The sequence below is a fragment of the Neophocaena asiaeorientalis genome, unplaced genomic scaffold (genome assembly GCF_003031525.2).
Source record: "Neophocaena asiaeorientalis asiaeorientalis breed wild unplaced genomic scaffold, Neophocaena_asiaeorientalis_V1.1 scaffold110, whole genome shotgun sequence".
NCBI lineage: Eukaryota > Metazoa > Chordata > Mammalia > Artiodactyla > Phocoenidae > Neophocaena > Neophocaena asiaeorientalis.
This window is the reverse complement of record NW_020175053.1, coordinates 7904430-7930445: the sequence shown is the minus strand read 5'-3', so window position 1 is coordinate 7930445 and position 26016 is coordinate 7904430. Positions and strand designations below refer to the sequence as shown.

Genomic DNA, 26016 nt, shown 5'->3' with positions numbered 1-26016 from the left:
CGCGGGCGCTCGCTCGCTGTTCGGCCTGGAAGCGGGCCCAGCGGCACGGCTGACTTTGCCGGCAAACACTCGCGGGTTCCGGGCCGGGCCGCTGAGGGTACGCGGGGCACAGCCCTCACCGCGGGAGGCTGTGGGACCTGGCATCCCAGGCCGAGCCGGGTAGGGGCGGCCAGGAGTGCGGAAGGCAGCGCGACAGGGGCCAGCAACGCGCCGGGCTGGGGCTGTCCTCGCCCTGTACGGGGCAGCTCTGTGCGCGGGGCCACTGGAGTTGTGCCCCGAGGGCCCGGTGCAGGGCAGAGGAGTGGGTGAGTGGGGGATGTCCTTGCTGACCCAGTGGGGCAGTGGGAGCTGGAGTGAAGACTCTCCCAGGCCCATCCTCAGCGGGGAGGGCAGGACAGGGGCATCACGGCATCCCTCACGGGGCTTTCCAGCTGGGAGGGGGCTCATTTTCCAGTTGGCTGTGAGGCCCCAAGAGCAGAAGACACTGGGGGGAGGGGTGGGGCTGGGCAGAAGCCAGGCAGGCTCAGGAGCCCCTCAGCCTCGGCATGTGGCAGCCCTGCAGAGGCCTGCGGGTGCCAGGAGCGGGACTGTGCCCCTTCTGAAAGGAGTGGGCTCAGAGGGACGCCCCCGGCACCCACAGCCCCAGCGAGCACACAGCACCTTCCTCTCTGGCTTCCTGTGGAGCCGGCCGCCCTGGAATTACCCACCAGCTCCTGGTTGCTTCTCCTGCCCCAGCTGAGGACAGGCCGAGCAAAGGCGCAGCCCCCCGGTCAGGCACCAGCCTCCCCACCATCCCTCCCCCACCTCAGCACCACAAGGGCCCGGCTCTTTCCTCCCTCCCCAAACACCCAGATGCCTCAGATCCACCAGGTCCCTATCCTGGTGACACTTGTCCTGGTGACATCTCCCCAAGCCAGATAGTTTCCACCTGTCCTGCCCCGGCTGGCTCCTGCCCACCAGCTTTCCCAGGCTTGCCACGTGCCCCCAGTCCAATCGGCCCAAGGCCAACCTTCGGCCAGGGGGCTGTGCACTCCCTGCCTGCCCTCCCTCCGGGGGGCGCAGAGGCAGTGGCTCACACTCCCTGGAGGATCAGGACTCTCTGTCTGGCCCTGGGCTCCCAGAGGCCACACAGCTGCAGGGAGACAGGCCACCTTGACGCTATGCCCACTGGGCTGGGTCTCAGGCGAGGAGTGCTCCCACCGCATGTCCTCAAGTCACAACAGCTGTTCACTGTCCACACTCATGTCGTCATGACACCCACACGTGGGGACAGGTTCAGAGTCACACAGCAGGAAGTCTAGTATGGCTGAGAGCCATCCCCAGGCCTGGCCGGCTCCAGAAGAGGTGGGGACACTCCCCCCAGCTGTCCCCTGGGCTAGAGCAGACATGGGACGCTCATGCCCTGCACAGGTCGAGTCAGACCCAGGGAGGCTGAAGATGTGTGTGGGCATCACATCTGGGCCAGAAAGAAACGGTGTGTGTGGAACGGGTAGTTCTCTGGAAAGAGGCCCCTGTGTGCAGGAGGCCTCCCACACAGCTTGGAAATGGCGGGTGGGGGCAGCCCGGGGCTCAGGGTCTTGCTGTCACAGCAGGAGGGAGGCCATGGTGGGCGAGGGGAGCTCAGGGGCTCTGGGGAGAGATGCCCCGGGCAAATGCTGGCACCTGAGGGCTCCACCTCCTTGGCCTGCTCCAGCACCACACGGCACCCTGCACCCCAGCCCTCTCCAGAGCCCCAGAGATGGGCATCACCGTCTCTAGCTGCCAGGCCGCAGAACAAGGAAGTGGGGACCACCCTCCCTGACCCCCCAGGGGGAAACATTTCTGTGCACGTGGGGATCCCCCCGGGGCTTCATGCGACAGCACTGTGATAGCTGTGGGACTGGTGGGCCTGAGAACTTCTGGGGCCTGAGAAAACCTTGTGCCCCACCTGGCACTTGTCAGCACCCTATGCAGGTCCTAATCGCCCACAAGGCACTTGGACGTGCAGGACACAGGCCTCTGACTACTGCCCTGGAGAAACAGCTGCTCCCCACCTCAGGGCCACCCTGAGGGCCTAAGAGGGTGGGAGCTCCTGCACCACTATGCCACCCTCGGGGCCACCCTGACCTTGCTCCCCCATGGCCAGCAGGAGCCCCCGTGAGCAGGGAGGGGCTGGTCTAACCTGTGAGCTGGCTGTTCGGGGTTAATCCTGGGGGGGGGGGCAGGTGTCCCTGGCCACCTTGCCTGGGTGCTGAAGGGTGTGCTCCAGCCTGCCCCTGGAGTCACCCTTGTCACTGGCCTAGTCACAGCGAGCGCCGCAGGACTGCCTGAGCCTGGCAGGCTCCTGGGAGGAGGACTGATGCAGAGGGGGGTGCACGGCCCTGGGCTGAAGACAGGCCCAGCACCTGAGAAGCCCCTTGACCTCAGGGCAGGATGAGCCCCACACTATCAGGGTGCCCCGCTGCCTCTCCAAGGGAAACCTAACCTTAATCCCCCAGAGCAAACTTCAACAATCGATCATAAGAAGAAAACAAACATCTGAGGACATCACTTGATCCCCACGGGGGCTTTGCCTGACAGACCCCTCTCCCCACTCTAGCCCCAGGACCTGTGGGTGACCAAGAAGACAAGGAAGATGGTGGCAAGGGCAAGAGGTAATTGGCCCTGAGAGCCACCTCCCCCTGCCTTGGACCTTACTCGTTGACCTCTTCCAGATGGGGGACTGGGGGCCAGCAGGAGGAAGAGGTGGCCAGGGCTGAGCTGGGGAAGGAAATGGCCCACACACAGGCCCCTTCCTGCCCTCGGCTCAGAGCCCAGGCCTTCCCCACATGGCCCTCACCCCGGGCAGCCTCACTGCCTACAGGACCCTGTCTTTCTTCTCTTCAGCCCTAAGGGAGAGGTCCTGGTCCAGCCCCGGTCAAGGGCCAGCCCTGGGAAGTCCTGACCTTCACATCCCCAGCCACCATCCACCCAGCACCCCTGGGCGGCCAGCGGGGAGGTAGGCAGGCCGGGGCTGCACCCGTGTCCAGGCTGGGAAGTCGGGCGGCCAGCTTTCCTCTTGCGGCCCCCACCTGACTATCCCCGTTCATTCTCTGCTCTGCCACCATCTCTTAGGTGAAGCACTTGCATACCCGTCGGGGCTGCAGAGGGGGAGCTGTGAGCCTGGGAGCCCAGGGGTGACCGCCAAAGCCAGAAGGAGCCAGAGAAGGTGAGACTGGACGACTCCAGCCTTGTCTGTGTGAGTAGCCCCTGGCCTGAAGGTGGTCCAGACTGTCTCAAGGCGTCCGTGTTGAGTGAGGAGCAGCAGAGGACAAACAGTAGCCTTGGGGTAGAGGCTGTCATCCCTATGCAAGTGGAAAGGAAGACTCCAAGGCCAAGAGGCGTGTGGTGGACTGGGGAGTGGAAGCCAGACTAACGGACCAACGTGTGCAAGAGCCCAGGCCTGCACCCGGGGCGGCGTGCAGAGCGTGTGGCGGGCCTGCTCACACCTCTCTGGCCACCTTCCTCTCAGCGGGCAGCACAGCCCCCTCGAGTGGCCACACCCTCCTTGGAAACATGCACCTGTGCTCTGCGTCACACGCCCCAGGCCTGCACCCCTAGCAGAGGTGGCTCCTGGCCCTGCAAAGCCAAGACCCAGACCTAGAGCTAGCTGCTGGCCAAAGTGCCACCGGCTGCGCTGCCCACGGGACCACGTGGCCCAGTGGCGTCTCACGGCCACCCTTCTCAAGACCTGACCCAACGCAGACCTGCAGGCTGCTCCTGTTCCTTTCCACCAGCCGTTACCCCAGCCCCCACCTTGACCTAACCCCAGTCTTCCCCAGGCTAAGTCCAACGCTGCCTTTTAGGTAGCAAGAATGCTTCTTAGAGTTAACAGTCCAAGTTCTCAGCACTGGAGCTTTGAGCTGCCAGCTGGTCTGGAGGTGCAGGCCTCCCCGCTATGGGATGCTGGCTCTGTGCGTCGTGTGCCTGAGCTATCTCTCTGCCGGGAGCGTGCCAGCCTCACAGGCCCACGGCAGCCAGCTTCCTCTCCTTTCCCCGACGGCTGAGAAAGAAGCTCGCCTTCCACCCCGGGCACACAGACCCCAGCTGCAGCCCCATCTCATTCTCACTAGAGCCTCTGGCACTCAGAAGCGGCTCAGACTATGCTCTGCAGCTGCAAAGTATCGTTGATGTCACTGAGTCCAGCTGTTTTGCCTGTTTGACCCACGAGTGAGGACACAGGTGGGGAACAAGGACCTGCCCAGGGAAACAAAGAGGGCTGGGCGCAAGGACCCTTGTCCCTCAGTCCAGGGCAGCATCCACCTCAGCAGACAGCTGTGCCCATGCCACGCTCAGCTCTGCGGGGATGAGCACACGAGTATGCATGCACCTCCACCAGTGCCTGACCTGCAGGGCCTGCCCAAGGCCCCAGTCACCATGGGGCGGAGCCAGGGTCTCGGTCACGGATGCCAGGGCTGTTGTGCGCAGGCACTGACACAGCCGTGGCCCATGTCGGCTTGGCTGACCTGGCAATTCCAGCCCAGCTGGGGGCTCAGGAGCGGAGCCAGCCTCAGAGGGAGAGAAACAAGGTTGGGGTGGGGGACAGAGCAGCTTCAGGAAGAAGAGGCAGGCCTGTGGGCTGGATGCTGTTGGACAGGGATCTCCCCACATGGCGGCAGGGGTGGGGATGGCTGGGACGATCAGGGACAGCCAATGGGACCACGTGGAGGGCAAGGGGTGCCTAGTGTGTGCAGTGGGGCTGCACGTGGCCTCATGGAGAGAGGGACTGCCAGGGGTCTGGGGAATGGGCAGCAAGGAGAAGAGACACCAGCAGGCTTTGATGCCTCTCGGGGTGATCTGGGACTTGGCATGTGTTTGATGGGGCCCAAGAGAGCCTCCTCAGAGCAAGAGGGTGCTAACACTTGGCTCCTTTGAGCCCGCCCCACGTCAGGGTTGGAAATGAGAGCTACCGTCCAGGCTTCTAGAATAACCCAGTCTTTGGAGGGCTGCTGAGCTGCTTCCGTTTCATCTCAGGAGGGGAGCCCGCATCCTAGAAAAGCCATGTCTGATGTGCACATGGAGAAAACTAGGACAACCCATCCACCATCTGACCCCTGGCTCCTAATGAGTGGCCTTTATGGACCCGGGGGCATCTGTGCTGAGTAAGTGGAGCCAGGTTCAGGCCACAAGTGGTGGCAGTGGCCGTGCCCTGTGCCAGGTGTCTTCCCTGGATGACCAGCACAGGATCCTCATGCAGGGAGGGGCTGAGCTGAAGGCGTGGCGGGGGTCAGGCACTGACCACAGACAAAGCTGACATCCCAGGCAGAGCTGGTGCCTCCACTGGCATTCAGGTCCCAAGCAGGCTTACAACCCGCCACCTCCCCCAAACCCTTCACACTCATGTAGAACAGCAGAAGGGGAACAAACTCGTCCAGGCTTGTCCTGCAGAGCAGGGCTCTGTCCCCAACCTGCAGGGGTGCCCCGAACCAGAAGAACAAATGTGAGATGTTACAAGCGCAGCATTCCTCCCCTCTAGAGCGCCGTGCAGCCTCTGCTGTGGCCTGGGGGCCTCCCACTGAGCTGTGAGGAACAAGGACGAGGACCGGCCCCTGGGAGCAAGGCCCCCACACCTGCCAGACGCTCCTGCTGGCAGGTGGCGGAACTTGCAGAGGCCTGAGTTCACGACCCAAGCCAAGCAGCGTTGCAGCACATATCCAATCACTCTCTGGCTAGAGGGCACCCTCTCCTGGACGTACCTCTGGATGACCATGGACGTGGGCAGCCCTGGGGACAGCCAGCCCCGCCCTCTCCAGCACCACGTGCCCCACCCAGTGCCGACCCTCATGTGCCATTTGGCCTCTCTCTGTTCCCTCTCCTGGACCACCTTCTCCCTGGCCTGTCCGGCCACCTTGCCCCCTTCTCCTTGCTGTAGCTGGCCGACCCCCTCTCCTGCACCCTCGGCACACGCAGGGTGCCGGGTGCACTGCTCACACCCGGCCCCGAGGAAGGGGGGCTGAGGCAGGGGCTCCCGCAGGTCGAGCCCTCCCTCCGAGAGCTCGCTGCGCCCGAGCACCGCCATCTCCTCCGTTTGGGTTTCCCGTGGTGCCCCTGCTGCAGGGCCGGCTTCATTCCCCACCCAAGAGGGGCCTGGAGCCCAGGGTTCCCCACCCCTCCTCTGAGTAGGGCCAGGCGGGTCCCTCTCTGGAAATAAAGCCCAGCACTGAGCCGCTGGGGCTGGGACAGCCTCCCCTGCAGCCCGGAGCGGGCCCTTGCTCGTCTGTCCTAAGCAAATTTGCCAGTGTCCCCACATGGGGAGCTGCGGGGTGGGTGTGACAGGACGTTATCTGAGAGTCAGTGCCACCCTGGCAAGGGGCTGGGCTTCCTGGGGAAGCTCCACCTGCTTTGGCATACCCTAATTTTAGACTTCTTATACCTAATTAGAGATCAACATTTCAAAATTTGTTTTTAATCAACCAAATTCCTGCACATCCTTCCCAACTGGCCCCGAGCCACCTCGCCTCCTTCCCACGGACCCCAGTGAGCCTGTGTGCTCTTTTCCACGAAGTCCCTTCCCCCAGCTGCCTCCTCCTCCTGCCGGGGCCTTCCTGGACCCTCTCCTGGACACAGTGGCCCCGGGGCACATGTGGTAATGGTCTCCCGTGATCCTCGATAACCCCGTGAGGTGGGTCTGGTCAGCCCCAGTTTACAGATGAAGAAACTGAGTCTTACCAATACTGAGCAGCTCGCCCAAAGCCACCAGCTATGGGTGGGGCCAGGCATGGTGCAGGGCCTGAGGCTGGCCAGGAGCAGAATTGAGGGTGAGGGCGTGGGCGGCCTTTGAGTAGCCTCAGCCTGGCCTGTGAGGGAGTACATGTTCTGCCCCCAGGGGCACATGGTGGCCACAGCCCATCACCATGGAAACCAGGCAGGGGCCCCTGGAGCCCTCAGCTCTGGTTTGGATTTCAAACCCAATGCCGCTTTCTCAGAAGCAACTTGGTCAAACTTTCCAAATAGGAAAAGTGGAAGGAAAAAGAGAGAGAGAGAAATTCCCAGCCTGAAGCCACCCCAGAAAGATGGCCTGGGCCCTGAGCTGGGGAAGCCCTGTCTGGGTGGGCAGTGTGGTGGCAGGGCAGAGACCCCGTAGCCCCCCCAGGGCTCATGCACCTCCTCTGGGGAGCAGGCCATGGTGGTGCAGCCGAACCAGGTGGGCCCGGCCCTTCCTGTCTCTGCGGGAGCAGCTGCCCTTTTGTGTTTCCCAGTGGGGTGTGTGAGAAAGGGCTCTTTTGGAAAAAGGGTTGGAAAACCACTGACCTCATCCAGCTGGCCCACCTTTGGAGATGGGGAAACTGAGGTCAGGGTCGGGACCAGAAAGTCAAAAGCAGGGCTAAACCCCGAAGGTAGGGCAGCATGGCTACGCCCAGAGCAGGCGCACCGGAAGATCTGTGGGTCGGGCCCCATGTGGACGGGGCGCTGGGGTATCCACACTCCAGCCCCCTGCAGCAGCCCCGGCTCCACGCCATGGGGGTGCCGCCCAGCCCTGTGCTCGGGCTCCTGGGCCAGCGCCCATCGCCACAGGAAGGCCGTCCTCCCTTGGGGCTTCCACTCCAGCTCAGGATGACTCTGAGCTACCCAGGGCACACCCGGGAAGCCTGCAAGGAAGGGGAGGTGAATGAGCAGCAGCCACAGGCACGGTGCCCTGAGGGGATAGGGGACAGGCAAAGGCCACCAGATACACTCTGCCCTCCCCTATGCCCCTACCCATTGCCAGACCCCTTAGGGACCCTCAGCTGCTCTCCACCCTGCCCCCTCCCACCCCTAGAACCTTCTGTGGAGGGGTATGCTCCTGCCCACTGCTTTCACTGTCAAGACAGGTGTTTGGAGACGTGATGGCAAGGCAGTCACGCACTCTGGCAGGGGTGGGCCCGGAATGGCCACGTCCTGATTGCACCAGGCTGCTCCCTGGGGCCCAGTGTGTGGCTTGTGGCCATCTTGACACTGTTGGGACCACAGGGCTCTCGAGTGCCAAGCGCTGGACGTTCACATCCCCCATCTCACAAATGAGGAGGTTGGGTCTGTGCAGTCACAGGGCACCTGACTCGGTCAGAGGTGCGCCGGCCCACAGGGGCGGCCCCCCGGCAAAAGCAGCGAGCCTTGGCTCAGCCGCAGCCCCCACACTCCCTGGCTCTGTGGCTCAGGGCTTGTGGTCTTCAGAGTTCCTCCTGCTGGGCTGGGGTGGGGCCAGCTAATCAGGGCCAGGCAAGCAGGATGATGCCCAGGGCGGAGGTGGGCTTGAACCTCCACTCCTGCCGGGCTGGGCGCAGGCTGGGTGGGGAGGGCGGTGGGCAGGAGGTGAGAAGCATCCGAGCTCTGCTCCCTGCGGGCTGCTGGGCCTCAGTTTGCTCACCGTGAGATGGGAATCATGGGGCCACAGGGAGGAGGAAATGTCTGCTGTCCCCGAGCTCCTCTGTGCCCCATGGAAGCAAGCCCTGTGGCCTCCCTTCCACGGCAGAGGCCTGATCCCTGACATTGTTTCCCACCTCAGCCCAGGGGCCAGGCCACAGCCACTGCCCTCCCACAGGCCGGGAGCCACAAGGAGGGCCTGCATCCGGAGTGAGCCCCAGAACTCCATGGGCCAAGAGGACTAAGCAGAGACTGGCATAGCCAAGCATCCTCCTTCCCAAAGGACAGGTTCCAGTGACTCTGCCACAGCCGAGGCCTCGGGGAGCCCCCTTCCTCCTGGCCCTGCCCCGCTGGGTCCTGCTCCTGTGGCCTCAGGAAACACAGCCCTCCCTCGACCCTCTCCCACGGCTCCCTGCAGCTCCCTGCCATCCGTGGTCTGAGCAGCTGCCTGCCCTGCTCCACTTTCCAAACCCTCAAGAGGGCCCTGGGCCTCCTCCGGAAGCTGCCCCCCTGCCGCCCTCCAGACGGAGCCTGCCTGGGGCAGTGTCCCAGGGGGATAAAGCTGAGCCTGATACGTGCCTGCCTCAGAAAGACTCAGCGGAGACACTGATTCCAGGAGCTAGCCTCTGAGAAATAACTTGCAGTGGGAAAAGCAGTGCACACTGGAAAATGTTCTTCTCTCAGGAATGTTGCACAGCAAGCTCCTGACCATTCTGGATGCGGATACAAACACTGCTGTCCCGGGGCTGGCCAGAAACTCTGGGGTGGAGGCTGCCCGCAGGATGTGGGACCCGGGGCAAGTCCCGTGCCCCACTGGGGGACCATCACGGTGGGGTCGAGAGTGCTAAGGGCTGAAGCACACTGCCGCCTTCTGCCAGGGCATCCTGGCATGGCCACCACGGTGAGCCCACACCTGGACACAGAAACTGTCCCCAAGGGCCTGGCAAAAATGCACGTGGGGGCAGCCCGTCCAGAGGCTGATTATGTCTGATTGGTTTTTAAAGTCTAGCTGTGAGTGGGGGTGGCTTGGCTTGGGCAGGGATTTATGACCGCTGTGGTCCTGTCAGGGCAGGGGCCGGGGCATCCTACAGACGGGAAGGCCTTGGGCACCTGCTCCAGGCTGAACCGGGCCCAGTGGGCTGGAGGCTGTGAAGTCCCATGAAGCTTGCAGAGCCGAGGACACGGGAAGGAAGGAGAGCTCAGGGTGATGCTAAGAAGTCACAAGCTTGCTAACCGTTTAAAGACTCTTAAAAACTGGGCCTTTTCCCTTGGAGAACTTGAAGTGATTCTTTTGTTTACTTTGCTTTTGCAACCGGCCCATCAATCAACTCAATAATGCTAAAAATAGCGCCACAGCAGCAATTCCTACTACAGCCCAGTGTTCGATTTCCTCAATTTAAACTTTTCCCTTCTTTTCTGTTCTCTAATTCCCACTGACGTGACTGGGTGTCCTTTACCCTGACGTCAGGACGGTGTTGTGCACGGCCACAGTGATCTCAGTGAGGATGGGGCAGGCGGTCCCCCTCCATCGAGAGTGGGGACAGGAACAGAGGCCCGCGAGGGGTGTCCACTGGTGACAAGGAATCCCAGTTTCTTCTGGGAATCAGTCGACACCAGCACGTGGAACTGAACCATCCTCAGGTAAATGGTAGGACGATGAACTGTGGGCCTGCAGGGGCGCCCTGTGTCCCACTCGCCCACGCAGACCCAGGGCCCACCCCTGGGCCCACCTCCACCTGCGCCCTCACACTCTCTGTCCCTGTGGCCCTGCCTGTCACCCTGTCGGTCCAGGAAGGTGCACTGGGCCCGTCCTTGCCTGTCTCTGGGGTCCGTCCACTGGCTGCGTTCCCATGGCCCTGACTTGTTTTAGAATGTCTGGATCCCAGCTCAGGTGCCCACTTGCAGTGTGGCTGGGCCTCAGTTTCCTCCTTTGTAAGGCAGGGATGATGGCACGACCAACACCTTGTGGGTTCTAAGGATGCAACGCGCTGCTATGAGTGGCGGCCGCCCAGAGGAGTGGAGGCCAGCAGCGCACCTGACCCTGTCCCAGCCCGGCCCCTCCAGCACGCCTGCGTCAGCTGGTGTCACATCTGCCCCCTGCCAGCCCCTCTGCCCTGCAAGGACCTGGCCCGTCCCTGCGGGCACGGGGTCACCCCACGGCTCCCACTGCTCTGTGGTGCAGGCACCCCCACGCCACCTCCTCTGCCTCTCTCGACCTCCTGCTCACCCTCAGGTTACGGGCTCTGACCTCCAAGAGTGGTGGGGCTTTATTCAGGCCTGAGGGTCTCAAAAAGCATGTGTGCAAAAGTGATGGCAAACCCACTGCGCGCTCTGGGCTCCCACAGCCGTTGTTCACCTAGTCGCCTCCCCCAGAGACCTGGTGCCCCTCAAGAGTGGGCCTCACTCATGGCATGATGGAAGGTAATCAAGGGCCATGCACAGAGTGCTTCGCCACCAGGAGGTCTCAGAGAAAGGGAGGGGCGAGGGTCCTCCCCCCCACCCCAGGAGGGGGCAGAGGCGCAGGATACAAGCTGCCACACTCACCTCCACCACACTCACCTCCCCGACACCCACACTCTCTAGAGCCCAGATGTGGCTGCTGAACTCCGAATGGCACAGCTGCTAAGGGAGCAGGCCTTGGAGTGGGACACACCTGGATTTAAATCCCAGCCTGGCCACTTGTTAGCTGTGTGACCTTGGGCTACTCCCTGGGCCCTGCACCTCATTCAAAGGGGGTATAACAGAACCAGCCTTCCCAGGGCCCTGGCCGCTGTCATGGCTGCTGGCAGCTACTGTGCAGAGGCCCACTTGACATTCTCTCCCAGGACCCACAGCAGCCAAGGCAGCCAGGGAGGGGCTGTGAACAGGGCCCGGAAACAGGGCCACAAGCTCTGCTGTCCAGCCTGGTGGACAGAGACTAGAAAAGGGCTTTTGGTTTTAACAGCCTAAAATGCCCACTGGTATCAACCTCCCCTTCTGTACACGGGGACAGTAACAGTGCCTGAGCACCACAGACGTGCTGTGGGGACCAGAGTGAGCACCTGTAAATGGCGCCATTCCTGCCACTGCCCCCCGTCCAAGACCGGGCCAGACCAGGCACAGATGCTCTGGCCTCTCTCTGTCGCTGTGCTGTGCCTCGGGAGCCCCAGCAGGGTGGGCCTGGGGGTCTACACAGAGAGGTGGCCGGGCCCAGCCAGCCAGTCACTCGAGGCCATGTCCACATGGCCCCGCTGCCCAGGGGAGGCCTTGGTCTACACCGTGGCCACTACTGACCCCGGTCCCCCATCAACCTGGCACGCGGCCTCACCTCCCAGGGCAGGGCTAGATGCCCGTGCCCCCTGCCCAGGCCACCATCCTGCTTATCGCCAAATGGGCCAATCCCAGTGTGGAGCCAGCACTGGCCTTCCGCCCTTCCTCCTCACAGGCACTGCCGGCTGCCACCCGCGGCTTCAGCACCAGAGAACACAAGGTCCACATCCCTCCTCCGGCCTAGACTGGCTGTGGGACCTCGGCCAAGGCACCTCACCTACTGGCGCCTCTGTGAAACGGGACTAATAATCCAGCCACTGAGTGGGTTGGCCTGTGGCCCCTGGATCTTGCTGTCAACCGGCCCAGGGCCTGGCACAAGCCGGTCTGACACCCAGGCGACACTCGCCTCGAGGTGTGGGCAGAGGGACGGGACGAGCCGAGGTGGAAGGTGATCGGGTCCACAGCCAGGCCCGAGTGGAGGGAAGGTGACGTGGGCGGGACCAACTTCGGAAAAGTGGTCGGTCTGCTGTCAGGCGGGCGCTTCCTCTCCTGGCTGTCTTGGCCCCGGCCCAAGCGGGCGGGCAGACTCCACACTGGAGAAGCCATGCCAGGGCACCCGCAGGCCGGAACACCCCACAGGGACACGCCGCGTGGCTTGTTTACTGCCAGGAGGCAGCACAAAGCCCCGCTGCCAGGGGCGGGTGCGTATAATTAACTGGGTGGAGACCAACACCTCTTCCCTGGGTTGAGCCTCCAAAGGCCCTGAACTTGAGGCTGGCGTCCAGGGGCGGTACCACTGGCTCAGTCAACGGGTGTATGCAAGTGAGGCAGGGGCTGCCCACGGGCCCACCAGGCACTGAGCTGGAAGGGCGGGGGAAGAGGGGCCGAGTCAGGCCCCGCAACAGGAGGTGGCTGTCCCAGGCACAGACCCCAGGGCCTGGCCAGGGCTGGGCGCCCCCGCGCTAGGGGCTGCTGCTAGGCTGCTGCTTCCTAGCTGACCTCGTCCCAGGGACCTCTAGAGGGCGGGAGGGATTCACGTTTACCAGGCACACCCGCCTGCCGGGCACTGTGCTGGGGGTGCATCAGGGGGCAATGGCAATGCTGTTCTAGATGAGGCCCCCACCTAGGGATGCCCAGGCGCACTGAGCTCTAGAGGCCAGGCCCTGCCCAGCACCACGGGCTCTCTCCCTGGGGGAAGGGTGCTGGCTGAGGCCTGGCCTACACAGTGGGCCATACCTGGGGCTGGGCCATAGCTGGGGCTCAGAGGCCCCTGGCCTGGGAGGTGGGCCCGTTGCACCTGCCCCTCCCTAACACCGGCATCTGCAACTGGGTGGGGTTGGGGGACCCCCCAGGTCACACAGCCAACCGGTAGCAAGTCAGAGTAGGATCAGTGGGACGGATTCCTGCCAAGAAGCACGGGGTGCCAGGAGCTTTAGAGACCTTCTCTCCTTCCCCCAGCTCTGGCAGGTAGCTGTCTGGCAGCTGGCTGCCCAACCAGGGGGCCCTTCCTCCCACATCAGGGCCCTCAGTGAGCCACCAGGCTCCAGGGCACAAACACTTAATGAAACAAAGATGACTCCTGATGACTGTATCTCCCATCAGTTTAAGCAACTTGGAGTAAGGACAAATAGAACCACAGGGTGTGTGGTGGCTGCCGAGGAGAGCGCACCAGAGCCCAGGCAAAGGCACAGGCCTGGGTGTGGGAAGGTGCTCCAGTCTCCCTGGTCACCCCACAGGTGGGCCAAAATGAGAGTCTCCTTCGGTTCTGAGTGCCCGGAGGGGCAGGGCAGTGGCCGGCGGGAAGGCACCTGGTCCAGCTCGGCAGAGCCGTTAGGCGTGCATGGGAGCACTGGGTAAGGAGTGCTTGTCGTGGAGCCCCTGGCACCGGGGAGAAGCAGCCCTCCTGTACCAGTGAAGAACTGAAGCCACCAATCCACGGGGGAGAGGGCGGGTAGAGGCGCCCCGGGACAGCCAGACAGTGGCATCTGCAGCCGTGACAAGGAGGAACACAGCCGCACCCACAGGCACTGACGGTAGTGCCCGGACACACAGAAGGGGGCCCAGGTGGTGGGCGGGGATGGCGACATCCACATCTACGGCTGCCCCACTCAAGCCAGGGCAGGCCCTTCCACCCTCCAGCCAGGTCCCTTCTGGTCCCCAGCACTGCCCTCTTGAAGCACCACCGGATCCGCAGACAAGCCCCAGGGCCCGGCGCAGGCTGACTTCCTGTCCTAAGGGTGAGTTGTGTGATTGGCCAAGAGTGTGCCGAGGGCTCCTGTCCACCTATCATGACCATCCTGCCAATGAGCAACCTCATGCCCTGTGTGGGCTGAGTAAGGGGTGAGTGGCTGGGAGCCAAACCCACTGGGGCCTAAAGTCTGTGCTTTTCTCGGTGACGATGCGGCCCTGGGACCTGCCCTGGGGGCCACCAGCCATCGCCAGCCGTGGGCTGCTTTCCATGAAGAGGCGGGCCTCTTCATGGGGCGGGAGCAGCCGTGGTGGAGGCCCTGGAGGCCAGCACTCCCCCCCTACTCCCTCAAACTCAGGCCACAGCCGCGGACGCCTGCACAGCCTGGGAAGCAGGAACAGTGCCGGCCAGGCCCTCGCTCCCTTTGCTTCTTTCACGGTGGCTGGAAACTGGGTTGAAACAAGAAAAAAAAACCTGCTTGCTAAAATCAGCAAACATTTTGGGGAAGGAGGGAGAGCCATCTCTGGTTTGGTTACTATGGGAACGTTTCCGAATCAACTACCAGTGGGAGAGAAGTTTGCCCTGGACAGAGCTCCAGCCCCCACGGGCCCCCCACCCAGGGGCGCACACACCTGCCCAGGAAGCCGTGGAAACTTCCAGGCACTCAGAGACAAGCCCGTGGCCTCTGCTTTCCTGGTCTCCTCTGCCCAGGGACGGACAGCCCTTCTCTGCAGCCCCCTCAGGGCTGGCACTGGCTCAGAGAACCACCCCCAGGTCCAGCCCCGCTTCACTGCCTCCCACCTAGGCCTCTGTGTCCTCCATGGAGTCCCAGCTCCCTGCACAGTCGTCCTGAGGAGGCACCGCTGAGTCATGTGGCCACACGCCTTCTGCCCATCCCTCCCCAGGGCCCAGGCCAAGCCGTGCCAGGGCGGGGAGGGCCGCAGGACTTCAACCAGCAATGTCCAACAACTCCCGGCTCTGTTCTGGCAAAGGCCACACCGTTCTGCCTGTCGGGAGAGGGTGGGGTGTGGGGCCCTTGGGTGGGGCTGCGGCCACTCCGGACTCAAGCCCGGGGCCAGGATCCAGCCTGCCCGGCACATGGCCCACAGACGGGATTTTCCACGGCAGAGAAGGGGTGGGTGGGAGCCAGTACCTCAGTCAAGTCTTTGGGGAGGGGGGGTGATGGAGATGCGCCAAGTTCGTTGCTCTCCCTCAGATGCTTGTCCCACCGCATGGCTGGGCCGCTGTGCACCAGGCCTCTGCCGCAGGGCCCAGGCCACCGGTCCCCTGTGCACCCAGCCCTCTGCCCGGCCCCTCATGCTGCCCGAGAAGCCCCGGCCGGCACAGCCTCAGCCCTGGCCTCCCTCTGGCCCCCTCCCTGGCCAAGCAGCACCCACTACCCGTGGGAGCCCTGCCTGCAGTCAACCGGACTCCTTGAAGGTCCCGCTCTCTCCCTGTGCCCCACAGCACGCTACAGAGGCCCGCACGACCGGGCAAGCACAAAGGGGCGAGCCCGCGAGTGTCCTGCGGCAGGGCCCACGGCAGCCGGTGCTGGCCGCACCAGGAGGACGTGCTTGGAGACGGGCTGTCAGGGAGACGGTCCACAGACCCACAGCGAGCACCTCCTCGGGACCCAGAGGATACACAGCCACAGGCGGCCTGCACCCCTTACAGGGAATGTCCCCAAGACTTAGTGTCGGCGAAAAAGCCCAAGTTACCAAAAAGCACCCCCCCATACACATATACATGCAGGCATATTTTTTAAAGCAGAACGACAAACTTGTCTGATTTGGTACACGTACACTTGAGAAAAGGGAGTAGCCGGCCGCTCACAGAGGTACCTCTAAGGAGGGCAGGAGGCCTGGGGTGAGAGACTAAGGGTGTGGGCTCTGCTGTGTGTCTGAACGGTTTGCAATGACGATGTGGCCCAATGACAATGCGGCTCACATGATTTTCAGAAATCGCCAGTAAAAGTTAAGAGGCAGGTCTCCTAGCCCAGGCCCTGAGGATGAGGGTACCGCCCAGGGTGGTGGGGGTTTGGATGGCCCTGCCCTCACCTCCCCACACCTGCTCACAGGGCCAGTCCCTGCCCCGCCCCCGCCCCAGGCCCGGGCAGTAACCCCAGCACTGGAAGGGAGAAGAGCCAGCCTGCTTGTCCTGACCCCCAGCCCAGCTGTCAGCCCAGCCCACTGGCCAGGGCAGCAGTCAGCCAAGGGCTGCCCTGAACACTCCTCGTAAACAAGGCAGGAGGCATCCCTCCTGCTAAGATCTGTCCCACAAATGCGTGCAGGGCCAGCACTCCCTGAGGCGCTGGGAGCGAGCTGTGGCTGGAAGACACGTCCACCCCGAAGGTCCAGCCGCAGCAATGGCAAAGCCAGAGTGGGTGGTTCAGCACGGGCCGTGCTGTCACCAGCCAGCCTGAGTGCCTGTCCCTCGGGTGCTGCATAAAAGGGGGTGCCATCACCTGTCTGCCCTCTGCCCAGAGGTTAACCTTTCACTGCGATGCACAAAGAAACAAAAGCTGACCCAGAAGAGGCAAAACCGTGCAAAACGTCCCGTTCAGCCTGTGGGGCTCATTTCTGGAAGGCTCTGGAAACCACGGGAGGAGCTGCAGGGAGCAGGCATCTGAGGGGCTGGCCTCATAAACTTCGCTGTTAGGAAGGCTGGTGCCTGACCCGGAAGGAAGAAAGGGGGGTTGGGTCCCTCCTTCTGGGTCCTTAGTCACTCTTCAGGTCCACGTGTAAGGAGAGCAAGCAGGAGTTCAGGGGAACCAAGCCACCTGCCTGACTCTCACTCTGGTTCAGCAACTGCAGAAGAAAGTTTTGCAGAACACTGAAGAAGGGCCCCTTTCATTAATATAGAAAGAGTTCTTATAAATCAATAACAAAAGGGCCAATAATCCAATAGGAAAATGAACCTGAGTAGAAACTACACAGAAAAAATTAAAACTGCTTACATGACATCACAGTCCCACTCACAAAGAACGCAAGTGTTTTTCACCCACTGAAAAGCAAACATAAAACCATTTAATAATAGAGAAAGTCAGTAAGTCCAGGGTTGGGGAGGAGCTGGATAGGAGGGAAGCATCTGCTAAAACTTCAAGGCCCCACAAACCCCTTGCCCCAGGAATTGTCTCTCAGAGTGTATTCTAGGAGTGGACCCCCGACGCGTGTGGAAAGACATATATACCAGCATTGTCTGCAACAGTGGAAGACTGGAAACAACCTAAACGTCCATCAATAGGGGTGGTTAGTAAACCTTGGACATCCACATGGGAGGACCAAGCAGCTATTAAAAAGAACAGCAAGTTCAAAAACACCCTCCAAGGGCTTCCCTGGTGGCGCAGTGGTTGAGAGTACGCCTGCTGATGCAGGGGACACGGGTTCGTGCCCCGGTCCGGGAAGATCCCACATGCCGCGGAGCGGCTGGGCCCGTGAGCCATGGCCGCTGAGCCTGTGCGTCCGGAGCCTGTGCTCCTCAAGGGGAGAGGCCACAACAGTGAGAGGCCCGCATACCGCAAACAAACAAACAAACAAACAAAAAACACCCTCCAAGACACACACTTAAGTGAAGAAAAACCAGGTGCAGGAGCACGTGCACTTTGCCCTTGTGTGCGTCCCCGGGCGTGGGCTCCAAAGCGGGCAGGATGAGGGACAGTGGCTGTGGCCTGGGCATCTGGGTGGGAGGGAGCATCTCTTTCACAGCAAACCCCTTGGTACCATGCAGATTGATCTACTACTTGTCTATAAAATACCCATAGGGAGAGGGCTGGCAGGAGCAGGGCTCCCAGGCTCGGAGCCCCTGCCCAGCCCCTGCTCAAGCCTGGGAGAGGAGAAAAGCCATGAATCCAGACACCCACCACCTGGCCAGCTCTCAGCAGGGACCTCACTCTGCCCATATGGCTCAAGAACCAGCCTCTGCCACATCCCTCCAGACCCCCCAAGACCCCCTCGGCTCCTGTCCAGGCCAATCCTGCCCTTCGGCTTCTCTAGATGTGACAGGGAAGCAAGGAAAATACAGAAGAAACCAAAGCTCAGAGGATCCATGTGACATGCCAAAGCCACCCAGCTGAGGACAGGTGAGGAGGATGGGTGAGGACCCATAGGTGCAGCAGAGTGAGGGGCCAGTGGTCTCTGTGCAGGGCAGAGCAAATGCGGGAGGCCCAGGCCAGGCGGGTTGGCCAGGAGGGGCAGATGTGGGCTCTACGGGGCCTCGGGGATGGGCCATGTCTTGCCTGAGGGTGGGTCTCTACCTCGCATGGAATGTCAGAGCTGGAAGCGCACTGAAGACCCAGCACTGGCCACACTCATTTTTTTTCAGCAGCAGACCAGCCTCCAATCAGAATCTCCTGGTGCCCAGGACCCCAAGGGGAAGCAGGGCACGGGCCTAGAGCCCCTCTCACCACTGCCCACCGCGGCCCCAGAGAACCACCGAGCTCGTCCAGGCCTCTCCCCATAGCTGGCAAATCGGTACCCAGAGGGGGCAGCGACCTGCCAGAAGTCGCTCGGCAAGCAGGGCCTCACTCCCGAGTCTGGCGCACTCTCAACTGTGCCACCCGGCCTGCCCTCTGAGGCCGCTGCCATCCCGTGTCCTGGGAACGCCCACGCCGGGGTCCATTCCCACACCTTCCTTCCGTGAAAAGCGCTGGCAGCCAGCAGCCGCGGAAATCAACAAGGCAAACTACTCACGTTGAAGAAATTGGTCTTGTTCCTCTCGCAGAAGAGCCCCTGTGCCGGCATGTGCTGCAGCTGTTGCCACGGGATACCGCTACCTAGCAACACATCGCGGGCCCACTGGAGGTTCTGGGGAAGCAAGAAGTAGGTTGGAAGTGAGTGTGTGGGCAACTCTGGGCGCCCACGGAGAAGGGAGGCGGTCCCCTCCTTCCAGGCTGCGTGGGCAAAGCAGCAGCTCCTGCAGACATCCATCCCACAGCGCCCGGCGGCCCCGGCCGCCGGCTTTGATCATCTGGCTGTGGGGTGCGTTTCAGGAATTGGTTTCTTGCCTAATACAGCTGACCTAGGAGACCGTGGCCTCAGACTGCCTGAGGAGGGCACAGACAGGGATGCCTCACCCTCACAACTTCACAAGCTGCTGCACGGACCCAGCACCCCACCTTCTGCCAGGGGATACCCCCACTGGCCCAAACGGTCAAGCCTGACTTGTCAGGCTGTCGGCTGCCACCGTGAGCCTGGGAGACCTGGGGCTCTGCAGGACTCCGGGGATGCGTGCTTGTTGGGACGGAGGAGGGGGGGCTCTGTCCAGTGCTCAGGCCACTGCTCTCTGGGCAGTGGTGCCTCTTGGTGGAACCCAGGGCACAGTGAGAAGCCAGGCCTTCTCTGGGGCCTTCTCATGGACTGGAGAGCACGCCTTCCCAGCAGAGCACAGACAGCGTGGGCCCAACTGCGGGCCTGTCAGCCTCCCACAGACTCGGCAGACAGCAGGCTCTGGGCAGCCCCCAGGTGGGCCAGACGGAACTGACCAACGGCTCAGGAGACCTTATCAAGGTTCACATCCGAGGCCCCAGATGGAGCTGATGGGGACAAGGAGACCCGTGGGGAACGGACAGGCAACAGGCCAGCGGGGGCACCTGACCTGCCCGCATACCTGCAGCTTCGCAGTGGGGTGGGGCGACGTGTGCCACCCAGGCAGAGCACGTGACTGTTACCCTCACCACGTGGAACTGCCAAGGAGAGCGGCCTCCAGCGCTGCCTGAGGTCCAGAGCCAGTAAGGGCGGAGCAGAGCCTGCATTTGGCCCAGGCTGGAACCCCAAGGCCGGGATCTTCCCTAGGCCCCGCGGGGTTGGGTGGGGTGGGGGTCATGTCACAGACCTGCCTCTGCCTCTGCCTCTGCCTTGTGCTTGGCACCGCGCTCCCCCGGGACGCAGGCGACCCCTCTCAGGCCTCATGTGACCTGGCCCCACTCGCCGGGCTGGAGCCCCTCACTGGCTCAAGGGCAGGGGTCCTGGTGAGGGGCTCTCCTCTGCTTGAAGGCGCCCCTCCCTCAGAGCAGGCCCGGCCCATCCCCTCTTCTGACCTCCAAACCCACGTGCCGCCCCACTCACCCCCACAGCCCTCAAACAGCCTCGTCCACCGCCCCGCTGTCTGTCAGCCCCGAGGGCAGGGACAGACTGACCTCTTCACTGATGGCTCCTCAGGGTCTAGATCAGTAGGGGGTCCATAGAAAGGTGGGACAGATGTTTGAGAAAAGAATCAAAGGAAGGAGACTTCCTTAGTGGCGCAGTGGTTAAGAATCCACCTGCCAATGCAGGGGACACGGGTTCGATCCTTGGTCCAGGAAGGACCCACATGCCATGGAGCAACTAAGCCTGTGTGCCACAACTACTGAGCCTGCACTCTAGAGCCTGCGTGCCACAACTACTGAAGCCCACACACCTAGAGCCCGTGCTCCACAACAAGGGAAGCCACCGCAATGAGAAGCCCGTGCACAATGAAGAGTAGCCCCCACTAGCTGCAACTAGAGAAAAGCCTGCATGCAGCAACTAAGACCGGCCGTAGCCAAAAAAAAAAAGAATCATCAAAGGAAGATGGGCAGAGTTTGAGCTTGAAGGAAATGCAGCCCATCAAGCAGAGGGGACAGACTAAGGCCCAGAGGCAAGAAGGAGACTGAAACACACATTGGGGAGGGGGGAGCCCAGGGCACTGGAGGGGGCAGAGCAGCCACCCACCCAGGGCTCAGCACACCGGGGAGCCCAGGAAAGGACTGCTTGAGCACTCAGGAGCCGGGGAGGCCAGAGCATGAGGTTGTTCTGTGGAAAACACCCCCCCCGGTCTCCCAGACAGGCATTCAGAGGTCCAGGTCTGCTCACAGAGCTACACGCAGGTGCGGGGTGGTGCACATGGATCTTTGTGGAAGTGCCTGGCAGCCTCGGAGAGCTGGACCGCCTCTCTGGGCCTCCACTGCCCACTTGGAGGGTGGCGGTGGCCATCAGGCCACACCTAGCATCAGCTGGCAAACCCCAGGAATGCAGACAGGAAAGCAACTGTGTACACACACGGCACCTTGGGGAGGGCTCCCTGCCCTTCCCACACCTTCTCCCAGGAGCTGGCCCTGCCACCGCCCCTGTTCCGCCTTCCCACTGCTGAGCACTAAAGGGAGGCAGCACTGGGAGGTGGGAGGCAGCACTGGGAGGTAGGAGGCTGGGGTGGGGGTGAGGCCAGAGAGCTTCTCTCCCAAGTTCCCTCCCTGAGGGGTTGCCAAGGGTTGGCCACCAAAGGGCAAACACTCCAGGGGCACTGCGGCTGACCTAGGCCTGCACGGCCCACCCGGCCCAGGCCCTTGTCTCCTTCGTTAACGGCTCTTCAGATCAGCGGTTGGATGGTGCCATTGCGACCTGCTGGGCTCCCACGGCCACCCCACTGACTCTCCCCAAAGCCGCCCGAGTCTCACACACGGCCACACACGTCCCCCCCTCCCCCGAGCCTTGCGACACTTTAACCTCACTCAGAATGACGCCCCACGACTCCTTCCCACCTAACCGGCCCTCCTGAGCTCTGCCGCCTCCTGGCCCTCCCCTCCTGCCCGGCTAGTCACACAGGCTGCGGGCTGAGCCCCATCCGGAGCATGCATGTTGGCTGTGTGTCCACCTGGAGGCCTCTCCCCGATAGCTCCTCGCTGGGCCCTCGCCTGTCGGGTCTTTGCTTAGAGAGGCCTCCCAGGCGCCCTGTCCAAACGGCCACACTCCTGCACCCATTCCTACCCACTTCCTCTCGCCCCACTCTCCTCCCCAGGGAGCCTGCTGCGGAATGCGTGAGCGCCCTGGAGGGCACGCCAAGCATAGGCACTCCTGCCATGTGGTGGCCGTGGGACGACGTGGTGATGGGTTCACCCCTCTTTCCAAACGTGAACAACAGTATCTGTGACGCACATGGCTGGCAGAGGGCTTGACCTACTCAAATCGATGGGCTCCACACCATGGAGAGGCCCATCTGTCCCGCTGACTCTGGCCCCAAAGGCACAGCACTCTTCACACCACATGGCACAGACTTTGAAGTGCATAACCAAGGTTCCTAAGCTGAGAAAAACATCGAGTTCTCACTTTATAAACCACACAAGTAAAGCCTGACAAGAACCTGGCTGGGGTCTGCGTGGAGAGGCTGGGGTCTGCGTGGAGAGGCTGGGGGGTGGGGGGCATTTTATGTGCCCAGAGGGGAGCAGGGCTGCAAGCAGGTGGGCAGCTCTGTGCTGTGGCCACCTGCCCTTGTGATGCCGGGTCCTGGCCCCGATCACTCACACGCGCCTACAGAAGGGCACACAGCCTGTGCAGGAGGGTCAGTCCCTTCACACCTGCCCACTCCTCAGAGGCTCTGAGGGTCCCACACGTGAGCTGGTGGCCCAGAGGATAGAGGACTGCCCAGAGCAGAGCACAAGCTGACAATGAATCGGTCAGGGCTTTCCCAGAGATCTCGTGGTGGGCACAGCTCTGCCAACCCTCCTGGAGGGGGCAGCCCTAACCAAACAAGTCCTAAACAGACACAGGCCTGGGCTCTAGCCCACTGCAGCAGGGTGAAGGGGCATCTCAGGGCAATTGGATCTGCATTTCCCTGATGGGTAACGGTGTGGAGCATCTTTTCTTGTGCTTATTGGCTGTTTGTATGTCTTCTTTGGAGAAATGTCTATTCAGACCCTTTGCCCATTTTTATTTATTTATTTAAATTTATTTATTTATTTATTTTTGGCTGCATTAGGTCTTCATTGCTGCATGCGGGCTTCTCTAGTTGCGGCGAGCGGGTGCTACTCTTCGTTGCAGAGCACGGGCTCTAGGTGCGCAAACTTCAGTGGTTGTGGCACGTGGACTCAGTAGTTGTGGCTCACAGGCTCTGGAACGCCAGCTCAGTAGTTGTGGCGCACGGGCTTAGCTGCTCTGTGGCATGTGGGATCTTCCCAGACCAGGGATCGAACCCATGTCCCCTGCATTGGCTGGCGAATTCTTAACCACTACGCCCCCAGGGAAGTCCCACCCACTTTTAAATTGGGTTGCCTTTTAATTAACAAGTTGTAAGAGTTCTTTATATATTCTAGATACAAGTCCCTTATCAGATATGTGACTTGCAAATATTTCTCCCATTCTGTGGATCATCTTTTCACTTTGATAGTGCCCTCTGAAGCACAAAGGACCCACCGGGGCCTCTCTGCTCCAGGCAGCCACCGGACCCATGAGATGGCAACGGGGAGATGCCACTGCCAAGCCCACAGGTGGATCTGATGAAGAAACAGGCTGCTGTTGAGCCCACACGGCAGGAAGCGTTTGTTACCCAACAGCTGCGTGGGAAGTGGTCGCTGCTGCTCAGTGACTGATTCAGCTGAGAGCTCTGGCCACGCCCCCAGGACTGCGGCTGCCTTGACAGGTTCCCGCGCTCAGCCCTCAAGGCAGTGAGGTATTCACAAACTGCTCAGCAAAGCCTCTGGATGAAGCAAATGGCAGCCCACGCTACCCCCAGGGCACGGCCAGGCCTGGGTGCATATTGGGGGCCCTCCATGGCCGATGCAGGAGAAAGGGGGGCTCACGCGTCGAGACAATGCACCCTCTGGGAGAACCACATGGCGAATCTGGGCACACAGTGACCGAGGAGATGCAAAAATGGGGTGTGATGCCCGAGGAGCAGACAACCTTGGGCAGCCTCGTCTCCGCCACCCGGTCCAGCCACCCCACCTCACCCCATGGCCGCCACAGACCATCACAGGGGACCCGGACGACGTGGGGGAATTCGAGGAAAGAGCAAACGGCCAACTGTGAGCATGGACACACTCAGGACGTTGGGGGGCAGTGGAGTGACAGGGCCTGGGCTCCCAGAGCCGGGCTCCCTGACTTCAAGCAGAGGACACGACCCCCGATGGTCAACGGTGTGAGTGCTCAAGAGCTGAGAGAAGAGACACACGCAGCATACTCTCTGTTATACTGGCAAAACTATGAATAGCCCCCCTCCAATTTTTCTTTAATTTTGACATAAATACTCTTTTTCACTTTTAAAAAGCCCACTCAGCAAGGGAACAGGTTGTGGAGCCCTTTATGGGCACAGCTCCTGTGCTCAGATTAAAGCCATTTAAAGGGGAGGCGGGGGTGGGCGCGCCGCAGGCCTCCGTGGGGCCCACATTGCAGCCCAGCTCTCCCTCACCCAACCCTGTGACTTCCGCCACCCTTCCCTAAGAGGCGTCTTGTACCCTACATCCCGCCTCAGCAACTGCTTCTGGAGAAGGGGAGCATCAGCCACAGGGCCCCCACAGACTGTTCAAGTGGGAGTTTTATTAAAATCCAGGTCTGCCTGGGACTAGAAGGCCTGGGCACTGGAGGTCAGGTGCACTGCTGAGTGCAGGCCAGGCAGCGATGGGCGGCTGGGAAAGCCTCACGCCCTGCAGCTGAGACGGAGCCCCTGCTGAGGTCCCCCCACCAGGCCTGCCAACTGCTCTACCTGCTCTGCTCCATGACCACCAACCAAGTCACGTGAACGCACCAGCCGGTCCCCACAGAACCCCATCCAGGACCTTCCCATCACAACCAGCGCCAGGGTCCATCTCAGGTCAACTGCCCTCCCTAGTTCTTCAAACGTCCCACAGAGAAGCCATCCAGGGGCCAGCAGCTTCTGGCTGCTGAGCTCAGGTCAACAGAGACCACAGCCTGACCCCCGAGGCCGCCCCACCAACCGCTCACCTGTCTGGGCACTGCCCTCCCCTCCCCTCCCCTCCAGCCGCCACAACCCCACTGGACCCGTGGCCACCCTAGGGGTCTCAGCATAAGGGTACCTTCCCAGAGTGCAGCAGCACCCCAGCCCGTGTGCACCCCACTGTCTTCCCTGTAGGGTTTGTCATGATGCGACTTGCTTTATCTGCTCATTTGCATATTTTTGATCTCCCCACCGCCGCCGCCCCCCCGCCCCAACATAGCTCTGCGGGAGCTGTCTCCCAGTGCCTCGGGGGCAAGTGTGAGTGAAAGAAAGCAGACAGGCCCCACTCCCCCCACAAATACTAAGCGCCAGCAGGAGAGGCCTGGCTGGGAAGCACTGGGAGCCCCTACATCATCTGCCCTCCAAGCTGGAGGAGGCTGCCAGTGCCAAAGCCCACGCGCGGAGCCAGTGACAAAGGCCGGCAGCTGCGTGGCGAGGTGAGCCCAGGGCAGGGTGATGGCCAGGAGGTCCGTGCAAGAGGCAGCCTGGGGGACCGGGGCGGGCTCTAAGGCCACGGGGGAGGGAGCCGCCAGTGAGGCCCTCACAGGGAGGAGCTGACAGCCTGTCGTCCCCCGTCCCTCACCCCAAAGCCAGAATCTGAGCATGTGGTCCTGCTAGGGGAGCAGCCCCATGCCTGCCCCTGTCACCTGTCACCTGGAAGGCTGGACACCTCCAGCCCGCCCGCCTCTTGGCCCTCCGCCCATCCCTCCCGCCACTGCCGCCAGAAACCTCTACCAGCTCCGATGCATCAACCCCTCTCCCTCAGCCTCGTGCTCACCCGGTGGGTCTTGCTGTAGGTGTAGAGGAAGGCCAGGCGGTAGAGGCTCTTGTAGTGCTGGGGGAAGCGGCTGAGGCACAGGCGGAGCGAGGCGATGCACTGCTCCGTGAGGAACTGGCGCTGCTCCTCTGCGCCGGCCGGCAGCCCCGGGGGGAAGGCAGCTGGCTCCCCCAGCGGATCCCCTCTCTTCCTCCCATCCCACGGGGCAGACACCGAAGTTGGGGGCTTGGCAGGGGTGCCAGCAGAGGCCGGGGGGTCGGCAGCAGGCTTCTGGCTGCCTTGCTCTGTGGCCCGGAAGCCTTCCGTGCTCTCCGAGGACTCCTCAGCTTTTCCTGAATTGAGAACAAAGAAAAGAAAGTCACCTCGGCTTTAGGCCCTCTCCCCGTGGCAGTCCACCACCAGCGACAGGGGCACCTTGGTGAGCGATCAGCATAGCTGGGTCCACCCTCTTGCTGGACGGGAGCTGGACCCAGGCGACTCAGGGGCAGGAGGCGTGGGCCCTCGCTGCCTCTGCCCCCCGAGCCCCCAGCTGAGGCCTCCGTGGCCTCCAGTCTGCTCCCTGATGAAACAGGATATCTCAGCTGGCACGCAGCTGAGAAGGGGGGTCCGAGCTGGGCTCAGGGTGTCCCTGTGGGTGGTGGCACGTGGCTGCCCGCCTCAAGGCCGTGCACGTGAATGGGGAAGCAGCCCGAAGAGGGCAGGCGTGGCCACCACCACCACCGAGGGCAGCACCCGCTCCACGCTCAGCACCCCCAGCCCACCC

The 26016-nt window shown here is 62.1% G+C and overlaps 1 protein-coding gene and 1 long non-coding RNA gene across 6 annotated transcripts in view; one reads left to right on the top strand and one right to left on the bottom strand.

Annotated features, from left to right (window-relative positions):
- The window catches only part of LOC112412213 (uncharacterized), a 16513-nt gene extending 5296 nt beyond the window's left edge, over positions 1-11217 (top strand). Inside the window, exons 2-5 of the long non-coding RNA XR_003005755.1 lie at positions 2579-2633; positions 2866-2977; positions 3094-3217; positions 8501-11217. This is a non-coding gene — a long non-coding RNA (uncharacterized LOC112412213). The remainder of the gene's footprint in view (positions 1-2578; positions 2634-2865; positions 2978-3093; positions 3218-8500) is intronic.
- CABIN1 (calcineurin binding protein 1) overlaps positions 1-26016 on the bottom strand; it is a 98563-nt gene that overhangs the window by 19610 nt on the left and 52937 nt on the right. For all 5 annotated transcript variants that reach the window (XR_003005753.1, XR_003005754.1, XM_024763761.1 and 2 more), the window contains exons 28-29: positions 25254-25585; positions 18484-18597 (exon numbers count right to left, since the gene is read on the bottom strand). Coding sequence is in view for 3 of the 5 variants with exons in the window: in XM_024763761.1 (XP_024619529.1) it covers positions 18484-18597; positions 25254-25585 (446 nt within the window). In the remaining 2 variants the exon portion in view is untranslated. The remainder of the gene's footprint in view (positions 1-18483; positions 18598-25253; positions 25586-26016) is intronic.